Genomic DNA, 24975 nt, shown 5'->3' on the forward strand with positions numbered 1-24975 from the left:
GTACCCGAACATGTTTGTTTTCACAATTGGGCTTTGTCTGTAGGTTATTTTTGGATTTTGCTTTAGTTTGTGTTAGGCCTAGGCCAAGGCCTACTAGCTAGAAAAAAACTGCTGCATTTGTATATAGGCCATGAAATGTACATTCATTCCATACAAATGATGCAAACTAAATCTTTGTGGTAATCTTAGAACACGGCAAATCATACTAAAAACTTCCTTTAAAGAAATGACTTCCATACTCATAGGCAAAACAAAATTAATTTACTGCAAATCAAAGACCAATATTTTAACCAACTTAATAAAGAAACCCTCAAATCAAAATTAAAGACGTGATCAAGTTCAAACCTCAGGCCAAAAACCAAAAAATACAGGCAAAGACTAAAACCTGAAACCAACACACTTAGAATAGTGGATCTTAGAGAATACACTCTTGCAGAAAATCAAATGACCCGACAACAGACATGAACCCAAGCAGGATAAAGAGGAAACTAATACATTGATGACTGTTCAGTGTCTCTGCTGTTCTGCTGAGATAAAATCATATGCGGGGGGTGTCACAAAAATACAACATATAAGACATGTTTCGTTGTTTGGCATGTTTGGTTAGTGCTTCAGTAGTGCATTCCGCATAAATGGGGTATTGCAACACCTGTCTAATTTATTTGTAGCTATTGTTAGCCGATGTATTTTTTTTAAAGTTTTCTTCACCTTAGTCGTTATTCTATTCTTTCTAACTCCTTTACACAGGACTCCCGATGACAACCACATCACATGACCAGCTCCAACCATGCTCCAAGCATGCTCCAGTGCATGCTTCAACCAGTTCCCAAAGCAAGAATGTCAAGACGAAGACGTGACACACCTATTCTTTCCAGTTCAACTGCAAAATTCCTGCTTTTTCTCTTTACCCATTCAAAACACATTTTCCTTCTAGCCATAATTTTATATTTAGAAGTCATAAAATAGTGCAAAAAAAATCACTCTTTTCTGCTGTTTTATGTCCATCCTTTTTTAAAAATTATATCCTTGGCTTAGTTGTACCCAAGAATAATGATGGAATGATTACCCGATAATTACTGGCCAAGCAGACTGTTTCGATCCTGGCAAACTTATTTGATAACAAAACAATGTCTTTGATTACCAAATTACATAATTACTCTTAAAATTTCACAACAAAATATTCATACTCGCATACCCCTCCATTTCTCATGAGTTTTCACCAACACTCATTAAAAAAATGTTGTCCTGTAACTTACAATGCCACTGTCATTATTTATGATTACAGCTTTTAACACAAAAAACTGCAATTGCACAATAACATTTGGCCGTCTTGCTTGAAAGTCTTTCATGGAATGTTTGTGCCTATGGTAAACAAGCCTGGACCGACGTCCCTTGCGAAAATTGCTCCGAAAACTGACTACAATTATATCCCCTGAGTTTTGTCGAAGTACTACCCTGTACAGTAATGAATGCAAATACATTATTACTAAAAGAATTCGTGTGTACCTGATTTCATTTTCACAGTTTTGTAATAAATACATTTAACATGTGGTGCTTGACATAATTATGAAGTGCTCCAATATGTCCTTTCTTTTAGTTTTACTCTCTTCTGCAAATACACGTGTTACAATACTTTGCTGTACAACCCCATCACTGCTATAATGACATTAACTTCTACTTGATACATAAGAAACACCCCCTTCACCATAACAAATATAAATTGTTGCCCACTTCCCCGGAAATATAAGTGACCATTCACAGGTGTAACATAAATAGGCATGGGCGTCGCGAGGGGGGTGGGGGACACTCCCCCCCCCCCCCGGAAAAGCAAAAAAAAAAAAAAAGAGGCGCGAAGTCATAGTGGTGTAAATTAAATGGGTTGGGGGAGGCAAAATGTCCCTGCCCCCCTCTAAAACTGATAAATCGAGAATGTGTTGAGAAAAACAGGCATTTTTTGGGCAAAAATATGTTTTGCCCCCTCTAGAAAAAATCCTGGCGACGCCCACACAATATCCAACCCCCACCCCCACTGGCTGCCCCCTCCCCTCCTCTGTAGTGAGAACGATGGATACGACGTTGTATAGGCCAAGATCAAACCGCGTTTCATCTAAATTACCTAATTGTACAGTTGGTGTATACGTCCTTAATGGTTTGGCACCTTGAAAAATCAATGTTCAAATTGACTGGACAATATTCTAGCACAACATTATTTATGAGCTTTATATAATGAGACATCGCATGAGACAATCGGTCGGCAATAAATACTTAATTTCATTCAACTGTTGACAGCAAGACCTTCCTAATCGGCGCGCAATTTAAAACAACATTTAAACGGTATGAATCCCAGCACAAACATAAACCTCCACAATATTAGCGATTTAAATATCACCATCTCCCCTCTATAACAAAAACCAATTCTCCCCATCCCTGGAAATATTTCTCCCCATCCCCGGAAATATTGGTGACATGGTTGACGGGTTTTACGGAAATTGCGCGTTCCAACTAGCACCCTTCACCCTAGCTAGCCCCTTCCCCTATATTGACAATATGTCCTGCACCCTCGCACAATCTCCGCAGGAAACGTTATGTGCGCGCACGTTGCTAAACGCAAATACAACTTAGGCGAGACTGATGGCGAGTCCAAATAGGCTCGCGTGCAGCAGATGGTCTGATTCTTTATTTGACTTAACAGTTGTTTGGAGTTATTAGAGTTTAAATTATCGAGATTTCATTGTATACAGTAATTATTACGAAACAGTCAACTCCACCCATCTAGCGGGTGCCGCGCGAAGCGCGGCATCCCGCTAGTTCATTATATTATTGCATGTACATGTATTGCGCCATACGCGGCAATCATCCATGTAGGACCGACTTTGTGGTACAGAAAAAGCTTGCCTCTGGTCAATGCAGTCCTCGGCACGCCCATGGGATAGGGCGCCCTCATTCGAGCGGCGCTTCATTTGGATTTTTTTTTTTAACTTTTACCCACCTCCTTTTATAACATTAACAGGGTCCTGACTCCGATAAGTGTTGCAAATGCACCCAGTGTGGCAATTGCAAAACATAATAAGGACATTAAAAAGTCACTTGTGAGAGTAATTGGAGCCCAAATAGAGGTTAAAATAAATCAGATTTCATAGGACGCCAAATAATAATACCAAACTTTCAGAGTTTACCGGACAAAACTGGGTCAGGGAAGAATTGTCTTCCACATTATCAGCAATGTAGACCTACATGCAAATTAAACAAATCCTTGATCGACCGTCGGACACAATGGGTCGGACATAATCGTTCGTCGGACACAATGGGTCGGACATAATTGTTCGTCGGACACAATGGGTCGGACATAATCGTTCGTCGGACACAATGGGTCGGACATAATCCGCCGTCGGACACAATGGGTCGGACATAATCGTTCGTCGGACACAATGGGTCGGACATAATCGTTTTTGGGACTCAATGGGTCGGACATAATTGTACGTCGGACATAATGGGTCAGACATAATCGGCCGTCGCTCGTCAAAATCTGTTGTCGGACGTAATCGACCAAATGGACATAATGGTCGTGAACAGACGCGTGATAACGGCCCGTACTGGTGGCAAATACCATGAATACTTTTCAACAAAGACCACTGCGCGCGGTGGCTTTCAGATTTGCAAGGCTCTGCGCCCGATCTGGCCTCGAAGTCTGTCAAGCCAGCGAATTATATTTTTGAGTATTCATGAGTCTACGTTTTTGGTCTTTATTATTGAATTCTGATAAGTGATAACTACATAACCATGGTAATGCCGAGCACAATATCTTTAGCTTTAAGATGAACAATGAAATGTCGCTTTTGTTTTATCGGTTCGGCATCTTATCTCTCTAAAACTTGTTAATAAAAGCCTAATTAAAAACGAAATTTGAGTAAACGGTGTTCTCCTTGAAATTTGACGTTTATTTCCCGGGTAAATACTTCGTCTATGACGACAAAATCTGCACAATACCAACTGTTATATCCTAGAGTATTTATTTTAAAACAATTTTGGAACAATTAAATCTTAAATAAGAAGTAGTTTTACTTACAGTTTTATGAATATTTCCGTTTTAGATGTCGTGCAAAAACCCAACACAATGGCACATCTGGAAAATTCGCGATTACGCGCCAACGGGTATTAATGCCCGTTATCACGCGTCTAACCAATTAAGGCAAGTCCATTGAGCGCATTTTGTACTATAGCTCAGAACAGTCGTTTATCCTGGTGTCTAGGATCCGTGGGGCAATAAGGTGCATTATGTTCCCCAATACCTATTCCTCCATACCTACTCTCTATGCAAAAGTGTGAAAACTTCACTCTCTCGCCCGAGTGTTAACGCATTAACTCTTTTTTTTTTCTTCAGTGGAATTCGCTCTGATTCAAGTGAAGAAATGCTACAAAGTCATCTAAGGGAAATCACTCTTTATCGAGTGAGCCACTATACCACTCAATATTTGGAGTGATTCGATGACCACTCCAGTTTCATCAAAATGCAAGAAAGCATGTAGAAGTTGTACATTTTTTTCAAAAACTTAACCGAAACTTTAACATACATAGGCCTACTGACATCCGAGCAGATGGGAGTTCTGGGTTCTTGCGTTGTTGTCCTTTTATCCGTTTTCTTTACAATTTCACTTCTGGGGTACCGTTTTTCTAAGGGTAGTGGGGTAGCATTTGTGTGAGTACCCCACAAGTAGCTCTGGTATTAAGTACGAGTCTACGGTCATTACAGAATTTAGTAACGGTTAGTGTTTCCCAAAACTTCGTTTAAGCAACACAATAAAAGTCGTTACTGTATAATTTTGTTCATTTGTCTTGTTATTCCATTGCACCGGGAAATCTGTTACCAGTCCCAAGGCTCATAAAAATGTACAAACCAATTTTATTTTATTTATAAAAGAAACTCGCGTTGTCACTCTTTAATCTATAGAAGAACGATCCCATTCAAAATGTTTAATTTTTCTCATAATTATTGCTTAATTCCAAATACAAAATGTAGCAATAACAATTTACATTTTTAATCTTTATAATGAGAAGAAAAACTTTTTAAAAATTCCCAAATCAGACAGAACAAGAGATCGTAATGCTTAACAGGTAACTATAAACCAATCTGGGCACGCTATCAATTCTATCACGAAGGCCCCTTATAAATGGCGAATGTTCAGATAATCCGTCACAAGGCAATTGCTTTGTACAATAGCGTGCACAATGGTTCTAACATGGAAGGGGTCCTCGCGAGTGTGTGGTGATCCCGTGCGCGGACAGCCGTGTGGTTGCGAACGCGAAAGCGTGCCGGTTGTCAAGCAAAGCTTATCCGATTACGCACATAGACGCTGTAACAGATTACAGAGCAGTGAAATTCGTGAACCCCAAAAACATGGCATTTTGAACGCTGTGTTTCTCATGTTCAGTATGATTGAAATGTTAAATTATAACGGAAGAAGAAATTCTAAACTTCATGTGTCAGTGACAAATATCGCCGTCATGGATGCCGAAACGTCAGTACTGTTTAACCGGTAAAGCTGACCTACAAGTCTGGAAGAAATCGTTCGAAAACTGCTCCAAATCTATGTATTTATATCAATTTCTGGGAATTTCTGCACGTTGTTATTTCACAAGTAGTTGAACACTTACATCATCTAAGTATATTCCGAATTTCAGCTTAATCTGTCGTTGCAAACGCTAGTGTTACACCTTGAACTACAAGGAAAATTTCGACGAGGATTTTTCCGCCAAACCCACGTGCATTGTTCAGCGAAGCGCCGTAGGCGCTACGGTTGACCGGTTTCGGCCCGGCAACACAGTGACGAAAGGCATACATGCATGTATTAGCATATTCATTAGCGTCAGTCGGCGTGACTTGGCTTGGGTCTCGGTATCGACCAATGGAAGCCGTCAAAAAAGGTGATATTTTCCCAAACGAGATCCGACAATATCAAAAGAGAGCGTCCTCTCTCTGCGTTATGTAATATTTTCATGATGTCCAGGGCTTTAGAGAATAAATCTTATAACAAGGAATAATAGTGTTTAAATCACCGACGATTGGCAGCTGATTCGTAGACAGCTTGGAAGTAGTCCTGACTTCTAATCAGCTGATCCGAGTTCGAATCCCAGTGAACGTTTTTCACTTCTTCTCATTTTGCCTTTTAAATAAAGTGAGGAAGGAATATTTCTTACAAGACGTAAAGCCTATCTTGGGTTGGTGTTGTGGAGAGAACAAGGCATTAGATATGCATATAATGGACAAATCAGAAGATGGGAAACGGATGTCGTTTGGGGAAAAACAATTCGCTGCCTGGATTCGTCTGAATGTCGTGGGGCTAACAATTTTCATTTATGTTGTTTCAAGAGAACCCGATTGTTTATAAAAAAAAAAATAGGATACTGCATTTGTTTTTATCAGAGGATATAAAGATCTGTGGATTTTTGGGGAAACAGTTTAAAAAAGGAGCTTTGGGGTTGGGTATTTTGGAAGGGGAGAGCAGAGGTTGAATCAAAAACAAACGCAAATGTACTGTCAGCAATAAATCAACTGATGTACTATTTTCCCAGTTGCAACTAACGGGAGTAGGGATTCCATCGCTACACTGAATGTCGTCGCTCAGCCTCTGTTAATAGCTTTTTATTGCTGTACTTGTCTCTCACACAATTAAGCATCATTAGCTATAGCTCGACCTATAGCTTGGGGTTGAGGAGTCCTTTCTTTTCTTTTTCTTTTTCTTACACAATAATCAATTAAATTAAATATTACTTACTTAGCGAGATAATTAAACATAGTACATATCTACTAAGTTTACCATCTTTGGCATCTGATCTCTTTTATATTTGTTGTCTCTGAAAATATTTCCTCTTTTCTTTAATCACTCATTTTTGTTGCATTGTTACAACCTTTGGATACTAACACTTTTTTCTTTTCAATTATAGTTCTGAACTTTGTTAACATTATGTTTTGCTCCATGTACTAACTAAGCTAATATAATTAGTAATTTATTTACTGGTAATATTTCTTTATCTTTTGTCAACTATTCTCTTATGATTTTACTTCTGTGTTTTAACCTATTCTTGGCTGTTTTGGAGGGCCATCTCGCCACAAGTCGCACTGCGCAATATTTTTGTTTTTGTTATTTTATATTTATTTAATTAAATATTTATTTTGCGCGGGGCGGCTCCCCCCAAAACACTCTTGACGCCGTTGCTCTTGGCGCACTGTACTATACCCTAGGCTTTATCTATCCTATAACCTGATGTATCTTTTGAATGCATCCGAATGCCACCTTCCCATTTCCCTAATTTGAGCGTCAGAGAAGCCACGGGAAAGGGCATGGCATGCGGCCCCTATTCTGAAACTGTGGCCCGCATATGCATGTGGGTCTAGTCTTATAAATTTCACCGTCTTTTGCAATATACAGGCAAACTCGGTTCGTTTCACTGGTTGGCCGCTTGGCCAGCAGTACAAGAACTTTGAATTAAATGACATTCGTTGGCTCATGTAATCTGACAATGCTCTGACTGGGCATACATCATCTCCTTTGCGTGAAATTTCTATACTGGCCTGTTTTCCTTTGGAATGCTTGTAGTGTTCAAACACTAATCGTACACCTTCGCCATCTTGGCTTTTGTATATGTTATCTATTTTTAACATAATGGCTGTGTTTTGATTTGAAACGGTCATTTCCCCTATTCGTAAGAATGCTGCGAAGGCCAACAAAAACATGCTGCGGTACATCAAGTTTTGATACCTTGATTTCGCACAGTGCTCTAGTGCTGCTGTAATTTTTTTGTAGCAGTTGTAATGTGATCGGCAGTCGTATGTCCTGCCTAGGTTTGTTGTTCTGTACCCCCAATACTGCTTTTCGAACCAGAAATGACTGGCCTGGTTCTGGTAAACTGTACAACTTATGTAAGTAATTAATGGCTGCTAGAAATATGACAATAGTACTAGCAGCGTAGTTGCACTCGTTTAAGTGTGTAACAAATAAGGCAATGATAATCGGAGGCAATGGTAGTGAATTTTTAAACCCATACTTCTGTAGAAAATCAATTAATACCGTGTGAGCCCTTTGATACGTTTTCTATGTTGACGTCGACATCGAATTAGTTGGCAATTTTAACAGTCCGGGAACCAGTTCTGCGGCTGTAGTTCGGCCGGGAGCGTTAGTGGATATTTCTCGGCCCACGGGGCTAACGTTTTGAATGCTTTGATCTGTAAACGAGATAATTTATCCGCTAGAATATTATCTGTTCCTGGTAAATGTTTTGCTTTCAATTGAATATTGCAGTTCATTAAATTGACTACTAATCTACGTACAAGTACCATCACTTCCATTTCCTTGCAAGTGTTAGTATTTATGATGGTAGCTAACGCAGCATTATCCGTGTGGATCATAATCCTCTTGTTTGCAAAGAATCGCCCCCATACGCTCACGGCCGCCAGTATTGGATATAATTCCTTTAACGTAATACATTCTCTGGCCCAAGCTTCTGGCCATTTCCCATAAAACCACTGTTTGTCAAAGACCGCTCCGTAACCAACATAACCTGATGCATCAGTATACAAATGCAGTGTGTGTGCAGGTAACCAAACTTCTGAAATAAAAAAAAACGCTTTCCCATTGAATTGTTTTAAAAATAAAAGCCAAGCTTCTAAGTCTTTTTAGCTTGCGAATTAATACGTATAAAGTGATGTTTGCTTTTCACACCTATTGTTAAATTAATCAGTCTTCTCAAAAACGCCCTTCCTGGGATTACTACTCTACATGCAAAATTAAGAAAACCTATGATTGACTGCAGCTCTTTTAGCTTCAATTTGTTTTTCGTTAAGGCTTCACTGACTAAGCCGATTGCTTTTGTCAACTTTTCGGCTGGCAGGCGTGCAGACATTGTGTTGCTGTCTAATTCAATTCCTGCGAATGTAAGGCAACTTGAGGGGCCTTCTGTTTTTTTCTGGAGCAAGTGGAATTCCTAAATCTTCAGCTAATCTTTGAAAACCCTCTAAATTTCGTTGGCCTGTTTGTGGTGACGTTGAAATGATCAAAAAATCATCTAGTATGTGCACCAAGCCCCCTGGATTGAGAGTCCTTCTCGCGATCCACTCTACTGCCGTACTGAATGCTTCGAAGATTGCGCAACTTGAACGACAACCCATCGTAATGTTCTGTCGTAGTAATAATTACCTTCCCACTTGAAACCAAGAAGGTTGTGATCGTTTGGATAGATGGGTATTATTTTAAATGCAGATTTTATATCTAGTTTTGTTAAAACGCACCCTCGTCCTAATTTATTTAGGATTCTAATAGCATCATCTGTTGTTGCATATTGTACTGTGGCATTGTCATCTGGAATCCCGTCGTTAACAGATCCTTTTGCTGGATGAGAGAGATGATGAATTATGCGAAATGTTCCCGGTTGTTTTTTAGGTACCAACCGAATGGGGCTTACACAGAAATTTGGTAAAGGCATTTCACTAAAAGGGCCGTCAATTCTATTGTTTTGTTTTTCTATTTTGAGCTTTTCTGAAACTATTTGAGGGTTTTGTAAAGCTGATACTAAGTTGTTTGACATTCGCATTTTTTGAGTGCCAGTAAAGCCTAAACGAAACCCAGACGTAAAACCTTCTATAAAGTATTGACTTTTTGCTTTATCATACCCCTCCAACTTTTCTTGGAGTATTAGTTTATGTATTGGTGTTGTCGGTTCGTCTGCGGTTATGGAAACACTGCCCGTTTCTCGCACCTCGTTTTGCTTGATCTTTTTGGATTGTATTCTGTGAGGCGAACTGTCTCGGTCTTGCTGCAAAACTGCGTGAAAATGTTCCCCGGTTTCTGAAACTGGATTGAACTCGAAAGATACACTCTTGTTCTGTGTAATTTCCCAAGCATCTTGAACATCTGTGTTGGTAACTGCATATTCCATAACATGGTATTCTTTTGTTGTAGCGGAAACAACACTTGGTTTGATTCTGTTGTGCGTTTCCGAATATACGCATCTGTGACTTGCTTTGGCTCCCTTTGTGTTCATTTTCACTGTTTGTGCTTTTAGCCTTTAAGTACAGCTCGGTATGAAAGTGGTTCCAAGGGAGCTCAGTGACTTGCCGTAATTTCCTGAAACTTACATCATACAAATTGAAATTGCCTTCTTCGTCGGCGATTTGTCTCAAGATTTCTCCATACTTCAGGAGTTCGGAACCCTCTTCTGAAAACTTTCGGGTATAAACCGTTGAAAAAATGGCAAATGCAGTTATCCATTCTTTGATGTTCTTGGGTAGCTTTTGGAAAGATTTCCATATAAGAAGTTCACTAATTTTCCTCTGTATTGACTAACATGCCCCCAGATAGCAATTTCATGTCATCAAAGTCAATGTGAGCAGTGAGAAAATACAAGCATTTTCTTAGAAAACACTTAGAATTTTTCAGTCCACTCTCACAGGGTTTGTACACAGGGTGTTGAGTGAACTTCTTATATGGAAATCTTTCCTAGCTTTTTGCTCATAGGTACCATAGCCAACGAGTTCTCACCTTTTTCTGTTTTCTGTACCAGAATTTTGTTCTGAACGGCTTGTGATGGGTTTAACAGGCTCCCAAATTCTACATATTCGTTTGCCCAAATTTTATCCCTTGTTTCCTGGTTTACTGCAAAATCCAAGGTTAGTGGTGCGGAAACGGGTACAATCTTTCCAATACCAACTGACTCACCTGCACTATCAGTAAACAGGTTGACAATGTTAAGAACTGGTGATACGTCAGAATTCGGCCCCTGTCCCAATCCTGACGTACCCCAGCGATGTCTCTTTCGATGTTCCGTAGTTTGGTCCCTGTCCTTGACCCGCAGTAGCTGCTGAAGGAACGGCGTTTGTCTTGTGCTGTTGGTATTCCTCCACTTGGGTTTTGTGGTGTCCAAGTAGATGCTGCAGGTACAATTGTGTGATCTCCTACCGCTGTAACTGCTTCTGGTCGTTGTTGTCCTGCTTGGCTTGTTTGTTGTGGTAACAGCTTGTTTAGTTCTGTTCTTACAGCTTGTCTGATGTGATCTGTTATTGCCGTTACTACTGTCTCTGTGACCGTTTGTTGCATGTCTCTGATGTCTATATCTAGTACTGTCGTGGCCTGCTCGGTGCGTGCAGGTGATTCCCCGTCTACTTTTTCTTGGGGGTTGATTTCATCCTGTTGCCATTGAGACGGTTCGGTAGTGCCAATCAGTCCTCCTTGGTCTGCGGAACTTTTAGATTGATGTCTCGTCCGAGGTTTCTTGCTCTTGGTATTGTCTTTGGTAGTCGGTGCCTGTCGTTTTCTCTCCATTCTGTATTGGTGTTTTCTGTAACGAAAGCAATTATCTACGAATTTCGTAGATAATTGCTTTCGTTACAGAAACACACACACACACACATTCCGACTTGTTTCACATACCTAGTGTGGACTTTCCTTTCTTTTCGTGTAGTTAAGGAACACCAGTGGAAAAACTCATTTTTCTCAAACTGTGAAAACTCTTACAACCCAATTTTTTTTCAATGATTCCCTTTAGTGTTTCTCTTCATTCTGCTACAAATAAACCTAACCCAAAAATGCCTCTAAACCTGTTTTCCAGAAATGGGGAAACACTGTGTGGACGTGGGCAAGTCCACACTTCGTCGTTGCTACCTACATTATGTGGACGTCTTTTGTTCGGAAGTCCACACTGCGTATGTAAGACAAGCTCACACAGACTGACACAAAAACGCGAACAAATTACTGCTTTCAAAGCAGTAATTTGTTCGCGTTTTTTTTTTGGTTTTTTTTTTTTCTTAGCGGACTTGACGTAAATATTTTTTTTCTTTTTTTTCTTAAGCGGACTTGACGCTTATAACCTTTTTTTTTTTTTTTTTGAACATATTAGCTCTTCCGGCAACCTGGAACCGAGTTGTAAGGGCTCCCCGCTCTCAGCTTTGTTCTGGTTTTTTTTTTTTTCTCTCTTTTTTTTTTTTTTTTTTAATAGCCTAGCTTTCTAGATACTTAAACACGCCGGTATTCAGATATATCTAATTTGAACCAATTATTTGAGCGTTAGAACCTTGCTGTAGCAGTAGTAGGTTGCCGCAGTGCTTATGTTCTTTTGAAGTGGTTACTTACTGACGTCATGACCTGACTTTAACCCAGCCTTAATTTTTTAAACCAAACAAAATGGCTCCTCGCATGGATTTGTAATATTTCAATTGCCCCCTGGGTGAGAGATGAAAGCCATCTGGAAATAAAATTGACTTGTACCCTTCTTCTGTGTTAATTTGGGTCAACCCACGGTGACGCCAATACTTGATATTTTGAAGTTCTGGACACTTTTCTTTCAGGAGGTCGTTAACCTGAGCTACCCGAGAATTAAACTGGCTTGCTTCTGAATCAGACGTGATGAATCGTCCTTTGTTCCGATACAGAATCTGACATACTATAACCAATTTGGCGTCTGTCATTTCCCGGGCTTTAACTGCTGTATCCAGCAATTTGTTTGCGACATAATCTGGGATGCTATCGTTTGAGGATAGGTCATTGGTTCCACACTGCATAATTATAATTTTTGGATCTTGAGCACTGAGATATGGCAATCTTGAGTGGACATCTTTAACTCGCCAGCCTCCTTTGCAAATGAATTTTACTTGTGCTTTGTTTATTCCAAAATTAGTCTCAAATGTGTGATAACTTTGTTTCATATCCTCTCTGAGGCGTTTAATGAAGGAATGGCCTACAATAACAACCCTTGATTTGCCTAAATCGGCCTTTGCTTCTTTGCTGACCATGCTTTTGTAACCAATTCAACCTTTTTCTTAATTATTTTGTTAATTTCTATTTTCAACAACTGCACACTGTTACTTACAGCTTTATGTCATATGATATAGAAGTACACCGTTCTTGTAACCTCAGACTCTTCTGTGTATTTGATGCGGTACCCCTCTATGACGCAGTTGTTGTTCTTTCAAATGGCTGTTCTCTCTGTGCTGCCAAAATTGTTACTGCCGTATTTCACCACAACCTGCATTTCTTGAGAATTTAGGCTTTTGTGATTTTAATTTCCATTCACTTCGCTATAATAATAATAATAATAATTTATTAATTTATAGTGCGCAAATTCCATTTAAAATATGTTCAAATGCGCATTACAGTCATAAAAAAATAAATAAATAAACAAACTTTTACGCAAAATTAATATAAACAAACAAAGCAAAATACAACAATACAATGAATACTGATACAGGGTACAAAAATCAATAAAAATTTCTCATAAAAAGATGAGTTTTAAGTAATTGTTTAAAAACATTCAGGCTACTTGCTTCTCGGATATTTAATGGCAGTGCATTCCATAATTTAGGTGCAGCACACTCAAATGCACGATCACCAAGGGTGACCTTGGTTCGACTTGCTGAGTAGCTGAGGAGTGTTTTGTCATTGGAAGATCTGAGATTGTAATTGGATGAAGATCGTTTTTGGATTAGATGGCATAAATATAAGGGAGCTAGACCATAAAGAATTTTATAAGTTATTAACAGAATTTTAAACTCAATCCTGAATCTCACCGGAAGCCAATGTAAATCAAAAAACAGTGGAGTGATATGACAGTACTTGTAAGCGTTACAGACTAGTCTGGCACAGAAATTTTGCACACGTTGAAGCCAGGCGCGGTTCTAGAACCAATATTTTTTTGGGGGGGGGCTAGCACGGTGGATCCCGATTTTTTTCAGGGAGGCGTGCTGAAATGTAGACCGGTTATTTTTTTTCCAGACACTTAGACCTCCGAAAATCAATAGGCGGGGGGGGGGGGGGCTCATGCCATATTTTCAATGGGGAGCGCCAACAAAATCCTAAAATCATTCACACTATATTAACTAATGCACCCTTGTCACGGCTATTTCTTCTTTAGGGGGAGACCGTTCGCATGTACATCAAAATCCTTCTTTTTGCTAATGCAATTTTTTTTTTTACGGAATTTATTTTGGGGGGCTAGACAAAATTTGGGGGGGGCTACAGCCCCCCCCCCCCCTACTTGAAGCTGTGATATTTGAACGTCAGGCAATCCATAGAGGAGGCTATTACAATAATCCAACCGACTAGAAATAAAAGAGTGAATTAACGTTTCAGTACATTCCCTGGTCAGATACTTTCTGATACGTCTAATATTATGTAAATAATAAAAAGCCGTACCACACGTTTTTGTGATATGAGTAGACATTGTTAAGTTTGCATCGAACCAGGCACCCAGACTCTTCACAACGGAGACAGGGGAAAGTCTAGACTCCCCAACATTTATGCTGTCAATATTAACCTTAGCCAATTGTTGGCGAGTACCCATGATAATAAATTCAGTTTTATCATCGTTTAACATCAACCCATTACTGAGCATACATTTACGCACAACATGTATACAACCCTCCATTGCAGAAAGAGCAGACGCCTGGCTCGATGCATCATCTGGGCAAAAGGAAAGATAAAGTTGCGTATCGTCAGCATAACAATGCACATCTGGAAGTTGAGTCTCAATAATTTCGAACAAACTACTGGTATATAAAATAAACAACAAAGGACCTAAACAGGATCCTTGGGGTACACCCCACTCAAGGTCAAATTTCTGAGAAAGTTTACCATGAACAGAGACCCGTTGAGATCTGTCAGACAAATAAGATTTAAACCAGAGGAGAACAGTCCCATCAATACCAAACTTGGACTGGAGCCTATTCAACAAAACCGTATGATCTAAAGTATCGAAAGCAGAACTTAAATCAAGTAAGACTAATAAAGAAACATGCTGTTTGTCCATAGCCATTAGTAAATCGTTTTTTAACTTTCAATAAGGCCGTCTCAGTACTATGGTGACTACGGTAGGCCGACTGAGTAATTGGATATAAACCGTTCGATGTTAAATGAGATTGTAGTTGGAATGCGACTGCCTTTTCCACCAACTTAGATATGAATTGAAGATTACTAACAGGCCTAAAATTTTCAATCTTTAAGTCTAGACTAGGCTTTTTAAGCAATGGTAAAACCACTGCTGATTTCCAGGCTGCTGGGAAATGACCAGTACATAAAGAGGAATTGATCATTCTGGTTATAACAGGCAATAACAGATCTAAAGAACTAATAAGTAACTTCATTGGAATAGGGTCAAGGATACAACACTTCTTACTAGAACCTAAGATGAGCTTACGAACTACATCTTCAGAAAGTTGCACAAAATCGGTCAATGTTCCCCCAGACCTAGGTGATGAGGGTGTGGAGGAAGATAACTGAGGTGAGCAGGTCTCATTACTCAATCTCAACCTGATATTGGAAATCTTTTGAACAAAGAAATTACCCATCTCATTCGCAAGAATCGAATCATCGGTGTGCGGTGGCACAAGAGAGCTTTTGTTAAGATTGAGCAGAGACCTGCTAACCTGAAAAAAATTCCGTTGATCACCACTATTTTCATTAATCAGGTTGGAATAGTAATCCTGACGAGCATTGTTCATCAAGAAAATGACCTTATTTCTGTTCAACTTAAACAAATCAAAATCACGCTGAAGCCCAGTTGTTCTCCATCTCCTTTCAGCTTTTCTACGCATTTTCTTAGCAATTCTGATTTCCTCATTAAACCATGGTACACAGGGCCGAGCAATAATCGGTTTTTTTAACAACAGGAGCATGATGATCAACAATGTCACTAAGGATGGTATTATATGAAATGGCCAAATGGTCAAGATCATCAGATTTACCTTGGCTTGAGTCATTATTACACAAATCAGATTCAGAGATTTCATTCTTAAACATATCCATGTCTACAGAGCTAATCTTCCTATAAGATACCTCCTTTACAGATAAATCAGGTTTGTTTAAAATAAGTTTACACAAAATGGAATAATGATCTGAGAATAAATAATCAACAACAGGCGTATGTTCAATTATTGTCTCTGATTTACGGGTAATGATCAAATCCAATGTATGTCCTAGAACATGAGTTGATTGATCAATATGCTGTGTAAGGTTCAATGATTCCAGTAGCTCAGAAAACCGTATTGCTTCATAGTTGTCAGCATCATCCACATGAATGTTAAAGTCCCCAGTAATTATCAGTGGTGCGCTAGTCAGCAGAACTGATTCCAGGTAATCGGAAAATTCCTGTAGAAATGTAGTCATTGTAACTGGATGGTTATATAGTTGAATAGGGTGGTCTGTAAATGACAACAACGCGTAGCTGCTGAGATCCAGATCCCACAAGCCATTCCGAGAATTCAAAGGGCGTCTGTTCTGCGGCGGCAATCTTTTTAACCTCCAACGATTCCCATAGAAGGAGAGCAGTACCACCACCCCTCCTTCTCTCACGTGTGTGATCTGCGAGCTTGAAACCCGACGGAGTTACTTCAGATCTAAGAGCAGAATCGATGTCCTTAATAACCAGGTTTCAGTCAGTGCAAAGATGTCAGCTCCACTGGTGCAAACATAATCCACAAAATCAGCAGACTTATTTTTCAGTGAACGAACATTAAGCGTACATAACGTTAAGTGACATTCAGGGTGATTACCAGTTAATTTAGCAGGGAAGCACTGTAGAGGAGGCCTAACCATAATCTTGCACTGTCTGCCACGTTGCACAGCTCGACCTTCTTAACGGGCTACGCTGTGCTAACAGCGAGACCAGTCAGCCATAAAATGCATTAAGTTTTACTTAATTTGTCTATGTTCAGTGAAAATACCGATACTTTACTATGATTGAAATTAACTACACAGTTAAAACCATGTAATTTTGACCCAGGACGATGCGACATTAGCTTAGCGTATCCAGAGGGGCATTTGGTCCTCTTTTTTTCATTTCTTTTTAGGAAATAAAAGAAATACTTCCCCTGTTTTAAGAGGTGTATTTTTTTTACGAAAGACAAAAAGTGGGGGTTTGTTTTTCAGAAGTTGTGCCTTCCCTGACTGAAAATACGGATACGCTACTAGAATAAATGGAATCCAAAATATATACTATCTTGGAGTCTTTTTCTTGTCAGCTTTAAAATGATTCAGATACGGATCGGTGCAGGTGTAGAAGGGAAAGCTCCCACAGCGCGGGCGATCCCAGGGACGGGGGAACGTCTGCAGAACGCTGAACTGATGCGACTGCTGCTCGGGAATCGTCAAACGGTGTCTGGACACCGCCTCCTCCACCTTGCCGATGACCTCTACGACTATTGGGACCTTGCTGTCCAGCGGGCTAGCCTCCGAGGGGTCCCTGGTTAGGTCGTACACTAGGGGCGGGTCGTGCTGGTCCGTGCTCCAGCCCGTGCAATCACACGTGTAGGTTTGGAAGCAGCCCAGCACGCCATGGGGCCCCGGAATGAGACGACTGGTTGTGTAGTGAACCTTGTACGTGGTGTCACCTGCGTAAGAGGCATAAACAATACCTGTCAATAAAACACAGTGAATTGATCAATTCCGAGCTGTGGTACACGATGAGAAGTAGGCCTATTATTGCAACGAAACATTTATACTGTGATGACGTATTTCTATCCCAATTTGGGGGTCAGTTCTACGGTAGAATAAGATGAATGCATTGTACTCTTTCATTCATTATAAAATTATAGTAAAATTCCTCCATCATGCAATTACTTACCCCCTTCTGGCGTGTACCGCACCGCGTTGATGAAGACTCCACAGTAATGGAACATAAACTCATGTGTCATCTCGCTACTGTCGTTAGTCAGTAATGGCATGAGGTCCCGACCATCGAAGATCCTGTCAGTGGGCAGCTTGACTCCGGTGACTCGGGCCACTGTTGGTAAGACGTCCGGTAGGTGGGTGGGTTGAGACACCACGGTGCCTGGCGGGATGACGCCAGGCAGTTTGACGATGGCAGGAACTCGGATGCCACCCTCCCATGTGTTACCTTTGCCTCCTATATAAGAAATTCCCAAAGTCACGGGTTCCATTTTCAAAGTCATATGCTTACTCTTCAAGATTTTACTCAGTGATCACTCTCATTGCCGTATATATAACGACTGCTATATGGTTGTCTCGATATTATGATGAAACCACTTGTGTTCAGTTTTTCTGGCTTTGGAAAGCGAATAAAGTGCAATGATGACTATATATCGCTTCTGAGTGGGCAGACAACCTGCTGGAATCAAACTCGCTGTGCCCTAATTGTTGAGTTTGAACAAACTAATCAAGCTACCTTTTAAAGGTGTTATTAAGATCGGCGATATATTAAAAAGCTGGATTGTATAGGGACACCTGATTCACATATCGAGTTTGTAATACCTTTATAGATTCCGTTCCAGCCGCCTTCTCGTTCGCCATCGTCTGTGAACTCCTCCACGTGACCTCCATTATCTGACGTCAGATACACAAAGGTGTTTCTCTCCAGGCCCAGCTTCTTGAGTGACGACAGAACCTCCCCGACGCTCCAATCCATCTCCTCCAGGTTGTCCCCGTAGCTGCCGTGCACGCTGTGGTTGCGGAACAGGTCGTTGTTGTAAAGCGCCGTGTGAGCCTGTACGAAGGACATGACAAGCAGGAAGGGCTGCTGCTGGTGGCTCTCCATGAATTGGACGGCGCGGCTGTGCAGGCGCTCGGTCAGGTGATCGTACTGGAGTGGCTGCTCCACGATCTCACGGTTCTCCATCAGGACGCAGTTGATCCTGATTGCCTTCCAGTACATCAAGAGTGAACCGTTGGCAGCGAGGGCTACAAACAGGAACAGCACAACGCTCCTGTAGCCAATTAATTCCATCCACTTGAGGAGCATGGCGGCTGCCAGTGCGCCAAGTACCGAGTACGCCATCTTGGCGTATACCCTTCGCAGCTTGGCCCAGGCATAGGAGACGGTGCTCTCCGTTCCGCAGTCCCGTAGGTTAGTCATGGGAAGGCCGTAGAAATAGTCAAATCCTTGCGAATTAGGATCGGAGCAGGAATTCTCATCGGTGCATGAAATGCCCAAGTGCCACTTGCCTGTTGGAAAGGGAAAGTATTGAGGAAACGACATCAAGAACTATATTCACACAAAAAAAGAAGGATTTTGTGTGAAATGGGGGTAAACTTGCAATAAACTTGCAAATGAAACTGTTAAAAGTTGTATTTTTATCACCTGGGTCCAAAATCGTATCACTTCTTTATTAAAACAAAGTCACGTGAAAATCTATGCGTTTATTTAGTGCCAGTAAACTGGAGTCCAATTTGCAGACCACTATTAGGCCTCGTTTTCTTAAAGGGGGCTTCAATGGGTTTTAACAACAAAAAGCTTACCTTTGCCTTTCTCTAAATTTTGAGTGGGGACACAAGGGGTAGGGCTACAGGCCTTGAGTGGGGATCCAAATGCTCCCCCTCCCACCCTTACACCACTGCCTAACACACCAATCTATCATGGCCGTAGCGTATCCAGCGTCTTTCAATAATTCGGCAACCGTGGTTTCGTTAGAAGGTACACCACCACGCGCCGATATGTAAATAAACACCCTCATCCTTCCTTCGGCCCCCATACCTATAAGACGACCAAACTTGGTAAGCGAACTTTGATAAATCCATGTAATTCTTTCAATGCCCCTTTGGGGGGGGGGGGGGCTGTAAAAAGACATAGTTCAAAGATTCTACATTTTTGTTGAGGAAGAAACTTAAGTTAAGGCCTACGGCAGAAACCAGGCCCAAGGCCTTCTGCAACGGTTCACCAACTATCTAATGCCGTTACAGTTTATAACTAAGGTTTTGTTCCGAGCTGTAGTAATTTCATGTAACTCTTTGGTCTTGTTTGATTACAAAGGTAGACTATTGATTAAAGTCGGACTGTCGTCGGTAAGTGCACCTACAATCCAGACTCTTATCAATTCGATAGCAGTATCGAGACTCCTAATCAGTTAGACCTATACGAGGAAACGCAATATCATTAATTCAATATTAGGTTTGCCAGACACTGTATACTCAGTGTTGTCCCGAGTGATTGTGAGAAAAAAACACTCGGGTGGGACTCGAACCCACCCATCGGACCTCCTGCTTACTACTGCAGACGTCTTACCACTCGACCACCGAGCTTGCCGGGGTCGGCTGGCTGGTTTGAATCTGATATAGCAGCGGGTACCGCAACCAATCTATGTATTCATTAATCAAATATCATTAATGAGTCATAAATCAGTTTTGTGCATGCAGTGGTACCTTTTTCGCTTATATTTCTACCTCAGTGACATTTTGTTTTGACGAAGAATTTGTTTCGTTATCATGAACGAATTCATTTAATGATAACATCGGAAGGTCTTAAGAAACATATCAGCCTTTTGTTCTGTGTCTATGGGCATGTTCACACTACCATGTATACCCGTGTAGATATCTACACTTCTAATAGGCCGATAGCGTACCCGGGTAAGATCGAACACGGGTTGGAAAGACATAACGTCCTCACTACTTTTAGCGAGTCCACACTAACGTTGGCCGTGTATAACGGGCCGTTTTACTCGTGTGCAACGCGTGAAACGTTCACACTACGCATAGCCAACACGGGTACGAGTGAATGGAACCGCGGTAAGACTGGTTCCTGACAAAGAATATTGAGGGACTTAGAACCATTCTTCTGTCGAGGTCCGGCGTAGCTCGATTTTTGGGCTACAACTGTCACGGTTGCTACAATCATGGAGCTATTAAATAGATCCATGCTACAATGAAATACCGAATTTGGTCGCGACACTGTGCATGTTAAATTGATCACTGGCACGTGTGCAGATTTCGCCTTTGTCCCGCGTACAACTGTTGCTTGTCTCCCTAGTAATGGGGAGGAGCAAACCGTGTCAAGCGCAACACGGAGATCGTTCACACTACCAATCTTTACACGGGTAAGCTACAAATTTCGATTGTCTACCCAGGTAGAGCCTCAGTCTACACTGGTCCCGACCAGGGTAGGATTTTACCCGGGTAGAGCACTGTACCCTGTGTAGGAGCCGTGTCGGATTCTTGCTAGTGTGAAAGGGATTGCTAAAATCTCCGTTTTCGACCCGGGTCCAATACGGGAATTTTTGATAGTGTGAAATGGCTTATATAGCATTTAGCACACACATTTTAAGATGTATTAGGCCTAAGCCATACAGTAATATCTCGTGGTGTATACAGCGCTATTTTCTATGCCTTTAAAAGTTACCGCGTGGAACCAAGCTAACTTTATTTATTTTAACAACTTCGGCCTTTTGTTCCCAAAAGACTTTTGAATGGTAATAAGAAACGTATTTGTGCTGCAATCAGTGGCATTCCTTTTATACGAGCAACGACTTACCATATCGGACTGGCAGCCGACCAGTTATCAGCGCAGCTCGACTGGGCGTGCATAACGGCAGGGCCATGTGCTGTGTCAGTTTGGCTCCTTCCTGGGCCAAGTTGTCGAGGTTAGGCGTCTTGATCGTGTCGTTACCAAAGCATCCAATGTCTCCCATCCCGACATCATCCATTATGAAAAGTACAACGTTCGGCGGACGAGATTCCGCGTCGCCACAACGTGCGGCTGGAGCAAACGCCCACGCAAGAATCAAAACAAGCAATTTGGCCGATGTAGTGCGCGATCTGGTGCCCTGCAGGCTACCTCCCAGAACCTTGCTGAAATCCCTCATTTTCGGAGTAGTGCTTCTTGGTCTACTTCACCAAGAGGAATAACACTTCTCCACAAGACTCTCGGCTTCGCTGTAGGTAAAATTCACTCAGTTAGGCTCTATCTATCATAAAACATGTATGCGAAAACGGTTTCGCAAACAAAATCAACGTGGGTTCAATGTTCAAGGTATAAATAGTAATTTAAACTATACGCACCTGTTGCACCCGTGACAAGTGTTTGTTTATATTCATAAATTTGTTTGCCAATCGATTCTGTTTTCCGTGTGAAAAATTGTTGCGATAACGATAAATTGCTACGAAACATTATATAGCCACGATGCTCCATTTACGCAATACAGGGGGAAGTGCAATGAGGACAAATAGAACTAGGTACGTGCAAAAGCAGTTCAAGTGATAATCATAAACAACGTAAATAAAACATGTTCGTAATAACTGGCCATGCATGGCTTATATACAGGTCTACCAGTAATACTGATCAAGGACATGTCGTATATAACTGGATTTATACTGATGTACACTCGTCAAGTCGTCTTTGGCCTCGCAGTACACCGGTGCATCATACCAATGAGGGTTTGACAAGGTATAGGTACGATGGGCTCCATTGGCGAATGGGTAACAAGCTTTGTCTCCACATAATAGAGCAAGGAACAAAGCAATTTCAAAAACAAACAAAAAGCGTCAATAAAACACTAAAATATTCAGAGTTTTTAAAGACCGTTCCCTCATCTCGTTTTCGTAATCACATTATGAGAAATAAAAGCCCGATGACGTCACATTTGAAATCGATATAACGTATACATGGGCGCGATTTTCTATCCTGCCTAAACCCGTGCAAAAACCCGTGGACTCGCTGTGTTAAACGGAATCACACCCATAGCGCGCTGAAGACCATTCGACAATAAATTCTAATGCTTTTGCATTTTAACCGTTGAGAGATAATCATGCACAGTCTTTTCTGGGACATTGTTGTCTAAATAACAGCAGCATGTCCCAATTAACACCATGGTTATTTTGCGGTGATGGCAAAAGAGCAAGACCTACAAACAAGACTGGGCAAACAGTAAAGCTGGTCCCACAGTGTGCACAATTTTTTATTTAAATGAGTTAGGGCGGCTAAAAAGTTCGTAAAATATAAGCTTCAGTGGTCATGAGATTGACATGAACAATCCACTTTCGCTCATCATGGAGACTTCACTAATTGCCTACACGTGTCGTGAAAGTGCATGAATCACGCGGTGCCAGGTGTGACAGTCAGTGAGTGATAACCAGTCTAATTCACAAGTGATAGTCGGTGAGTGAAGTAGGTATTAACCAGTCTAATCCACAAGAGACACTGTGAGATCATAGAGGTCATATGTTGAGATCAGTCTGGATACCAGCAAAAGTAGGAACGCCACTACCTCAGAAATTGGGCGTTAAACAAAATTGAACCATCGTGGCATTTATATATTATAACTGCCATAACCTCAACAAGCAAACCGCCAAAATAAACATATGCAATTGCAAACTAATCGAGCATGTTAATAGCACAATGGTTCCTTATGAACTGGTTTCGATTTCCGCCGGACAGTTTGGGATTTTCTTTCAGTCCGCACGCCGCACGGTTGATCACGTGCACTTTCCCTCAGAATTCTAATTCTACAGTTTTCTCAAAAAATTCCCGTCACAGGCCTCTGATCCATCATTTCCGGGAGGAAATTAAATGAAAGGACAAGTAATTAATGCCATATGTCGTGTGTGAGTTGAAAAGTCGCAAATTGGAAAAGGTAGTGAAACTTTTGGTAGCCTACCTTTAGACATGGTGATATTGTGATGAGGTTAAATGCAGGCTCGAGTCCTCGTCCAAGACCACAGTAAAACAGATAAACATTATACGTTGATACTGGCTATGTGATTTATAGATTCCGGGTCAGTTCCGACTTCGTTTCCATGGATACGATCTTGCTGCGCCATATTATGTTGGTTCCCATCATGCCTGGCGCGATCTTAGGAACGCGCACGCGCCCATGGAGTCGAGGTTGGGTCAGTTCTTGCAAATTCAAACACTGTTATGATTGTGGTCTATTGTTGTGTTGCACGCATGTGACAGATGGTATATTGAAAGCATATCCAACATAATTTATGCGGTGGTTAATTGAAAATGCACTTAATATCGACTGTGTCTTGTATGATTCGGTGAACTGCATAAGTTGTAGGCTCATTTTTGTAATTGTTTATTTTGTGCTGACCCTAAACCGGCCTTATACTTGCGAAAAATGCATTCTGATCATACAGAAATGAAAAAAAAATGGCGTACTCCACAATGTGTAATGGAAGACTGCTCAACAGGGTCACTGTACATGTATACTTTTTTTTTTTACAATCAAGTGAAATGATCTCAACCTTTGTTACACCGATCTAGGTATACCGAGCAATGACCAACAACAATACACCCTGGGAATTGTAATGTAGGGCCCTATCCCGTGCAGAATACAATAGGATTAGGAAGAGGCCTTGGAAACCATCCATCACATTATGTACGTAGTAGCCTGCAGGCGGGACGGTAATACATGTTTTACGTGTCTGTACATTAAAGGCTCTTAAATGACTCTACATTCAAGGAATTGAATAAATAAATCAGCAAAATTTGTCGTCTCTATAATTAATTTTGAAGAAAAAAGCGGAGACGCGTTCTGTCTATCTTCAAATCAACCGACCAACAAAACAGCTGGACAGGCAGCGACAGTTACGCGTACCCTTTTGGGGGTAAACTAAATATGTGTATGGACGGATTGTAGCCTATACAATATTTTTCTTCATGAACAATTTTGAATTAATAGAGGTCACAACGATGATTTACAAACCAGACATCCGAACAGTGCACATGTATACAGGAGGAACGTTGGATTCCCCGCGATGCATGTGCACATAACAAAAAGCGACCTACTTTCTGGACTTCGTTCGTTCAATCGTTGTATGTGACCGCATTTCTATTCAACAAAAAAAGTACAATGCGAACTTCTTACATTTAAACAGGATGACAGCCGGCCACTCCGCAATTTGGCGTTGAGATTCGGCGGCTTAGGACAGCATGGGGAGACATGAGAGCCGGTCGGTCATGTTGGTAGTTATGCCCGGAAGTAACTCAGTGCTGTACTACTCATCATGTCAGTACATGGTGCGTTCGTTTAGCTCACCCGGGTCGACGCGGGTCAGCCCCGTGCCGTTATACGCGTTCGATTAGCTCTGACGTTATTCCTGGGGCTCACCTGGGTCAGCCACCACAGACCCTGCTCGTGGAGCAGAGTCACTGGTGGAAGTACGTCACGCATGCGTTGTCCGTTCCCTAGAAACGGACAAATATGGCGGCCGGACAGCGGAAATCTCAAGTGGACATGCATTTAAAAGTTGACTTTATTTGAAGTCT

At 41.2% G+C, this 24975-nt stretch overlaps 1 protein-coding gene across 2 annotated transcripts; it reads right to left on the minus strand.

Annotated features, from left to right (window-relative positions):
* Positions 1-16949: 16949 nt before the first annotated feature.
* LOC119743449 (steryl-sulfatase-like) lies at positions 16950-24764 on the minus strand. 2 transcript variants are annotated; one of them, XM_038219852.1, is made up of 6 exons: positions 24575-24764; positions 21238-21638; positions 19345-19467; positions 18249-18938; positions 17602-17883; positions 16950-17368 (listed from the first exon to the last, which is right to left on the minus strand). In XM_038219852.1, the coding sequence occupies exons 2-6, from the start codon at positions 21566-21568 to the stop codon at positions 16974-16976; spliced, it is 1821 nt and encodes a 606-aa protein (XP_038075780.1). In that variant the 5' UTR covers positions 21569-21638; positions 24575-24764; the 3' UTR covers positions 16950-16973. The 2 variants fall into 2 exon arrangements, with proteins under 2 accessions (XP_038075780.1, XP_038075781.1); XM_038219853.1 differs by lacking the exon at positions 24575-24764 and adding an exon at positions 21765-21957.
* Positions 24765-24975: the final 211 nt, after the last annotated feature.

This window comes from Patiria miniata, unplaced genomic scaffold, assembly GCF_015706575.1.
Source record: "Patiria miniata isolate m_02_andy unplaced genomic scaffold, ASM1570657v1 HiC_scaffold_6, whole genome shotgun sequence".
Lineage (NCBI taxonomy): Eukaryota > Metazoa > Echinodermata > Asteroidea > Valvatida > Asterinidae > Patiria > Patiria miniata.

What these genes read in the sequence shown, in the direction of transcription:
- LOC119743449 (XM_038219852.1), bottom strand. Translation starts at nt 21,568, where the DNA reads ATGAGGGATTTCAGCAAGGTTCTGGGAGGTAGCCTGCAGGGCACCAGA. An exon ending in TCGGCTGCCAGTCCGATATG is followed by an intron (nt 19,468 to 21,237) that starts GTAAGTCGTTGC and finishes GTCGTCTTATAG; the next exon opens with GTATGGGGGCCGAAGGAAGG. An exon ending in ATACGCTACGGCCATGATAG is followed by an intron (nt 18,939 to 19,344) that starts ATTGGTGTGTTA and finishes CCTTTCCAACAG; the next exon opens with GCAAGTGGCACTTGGGCATT.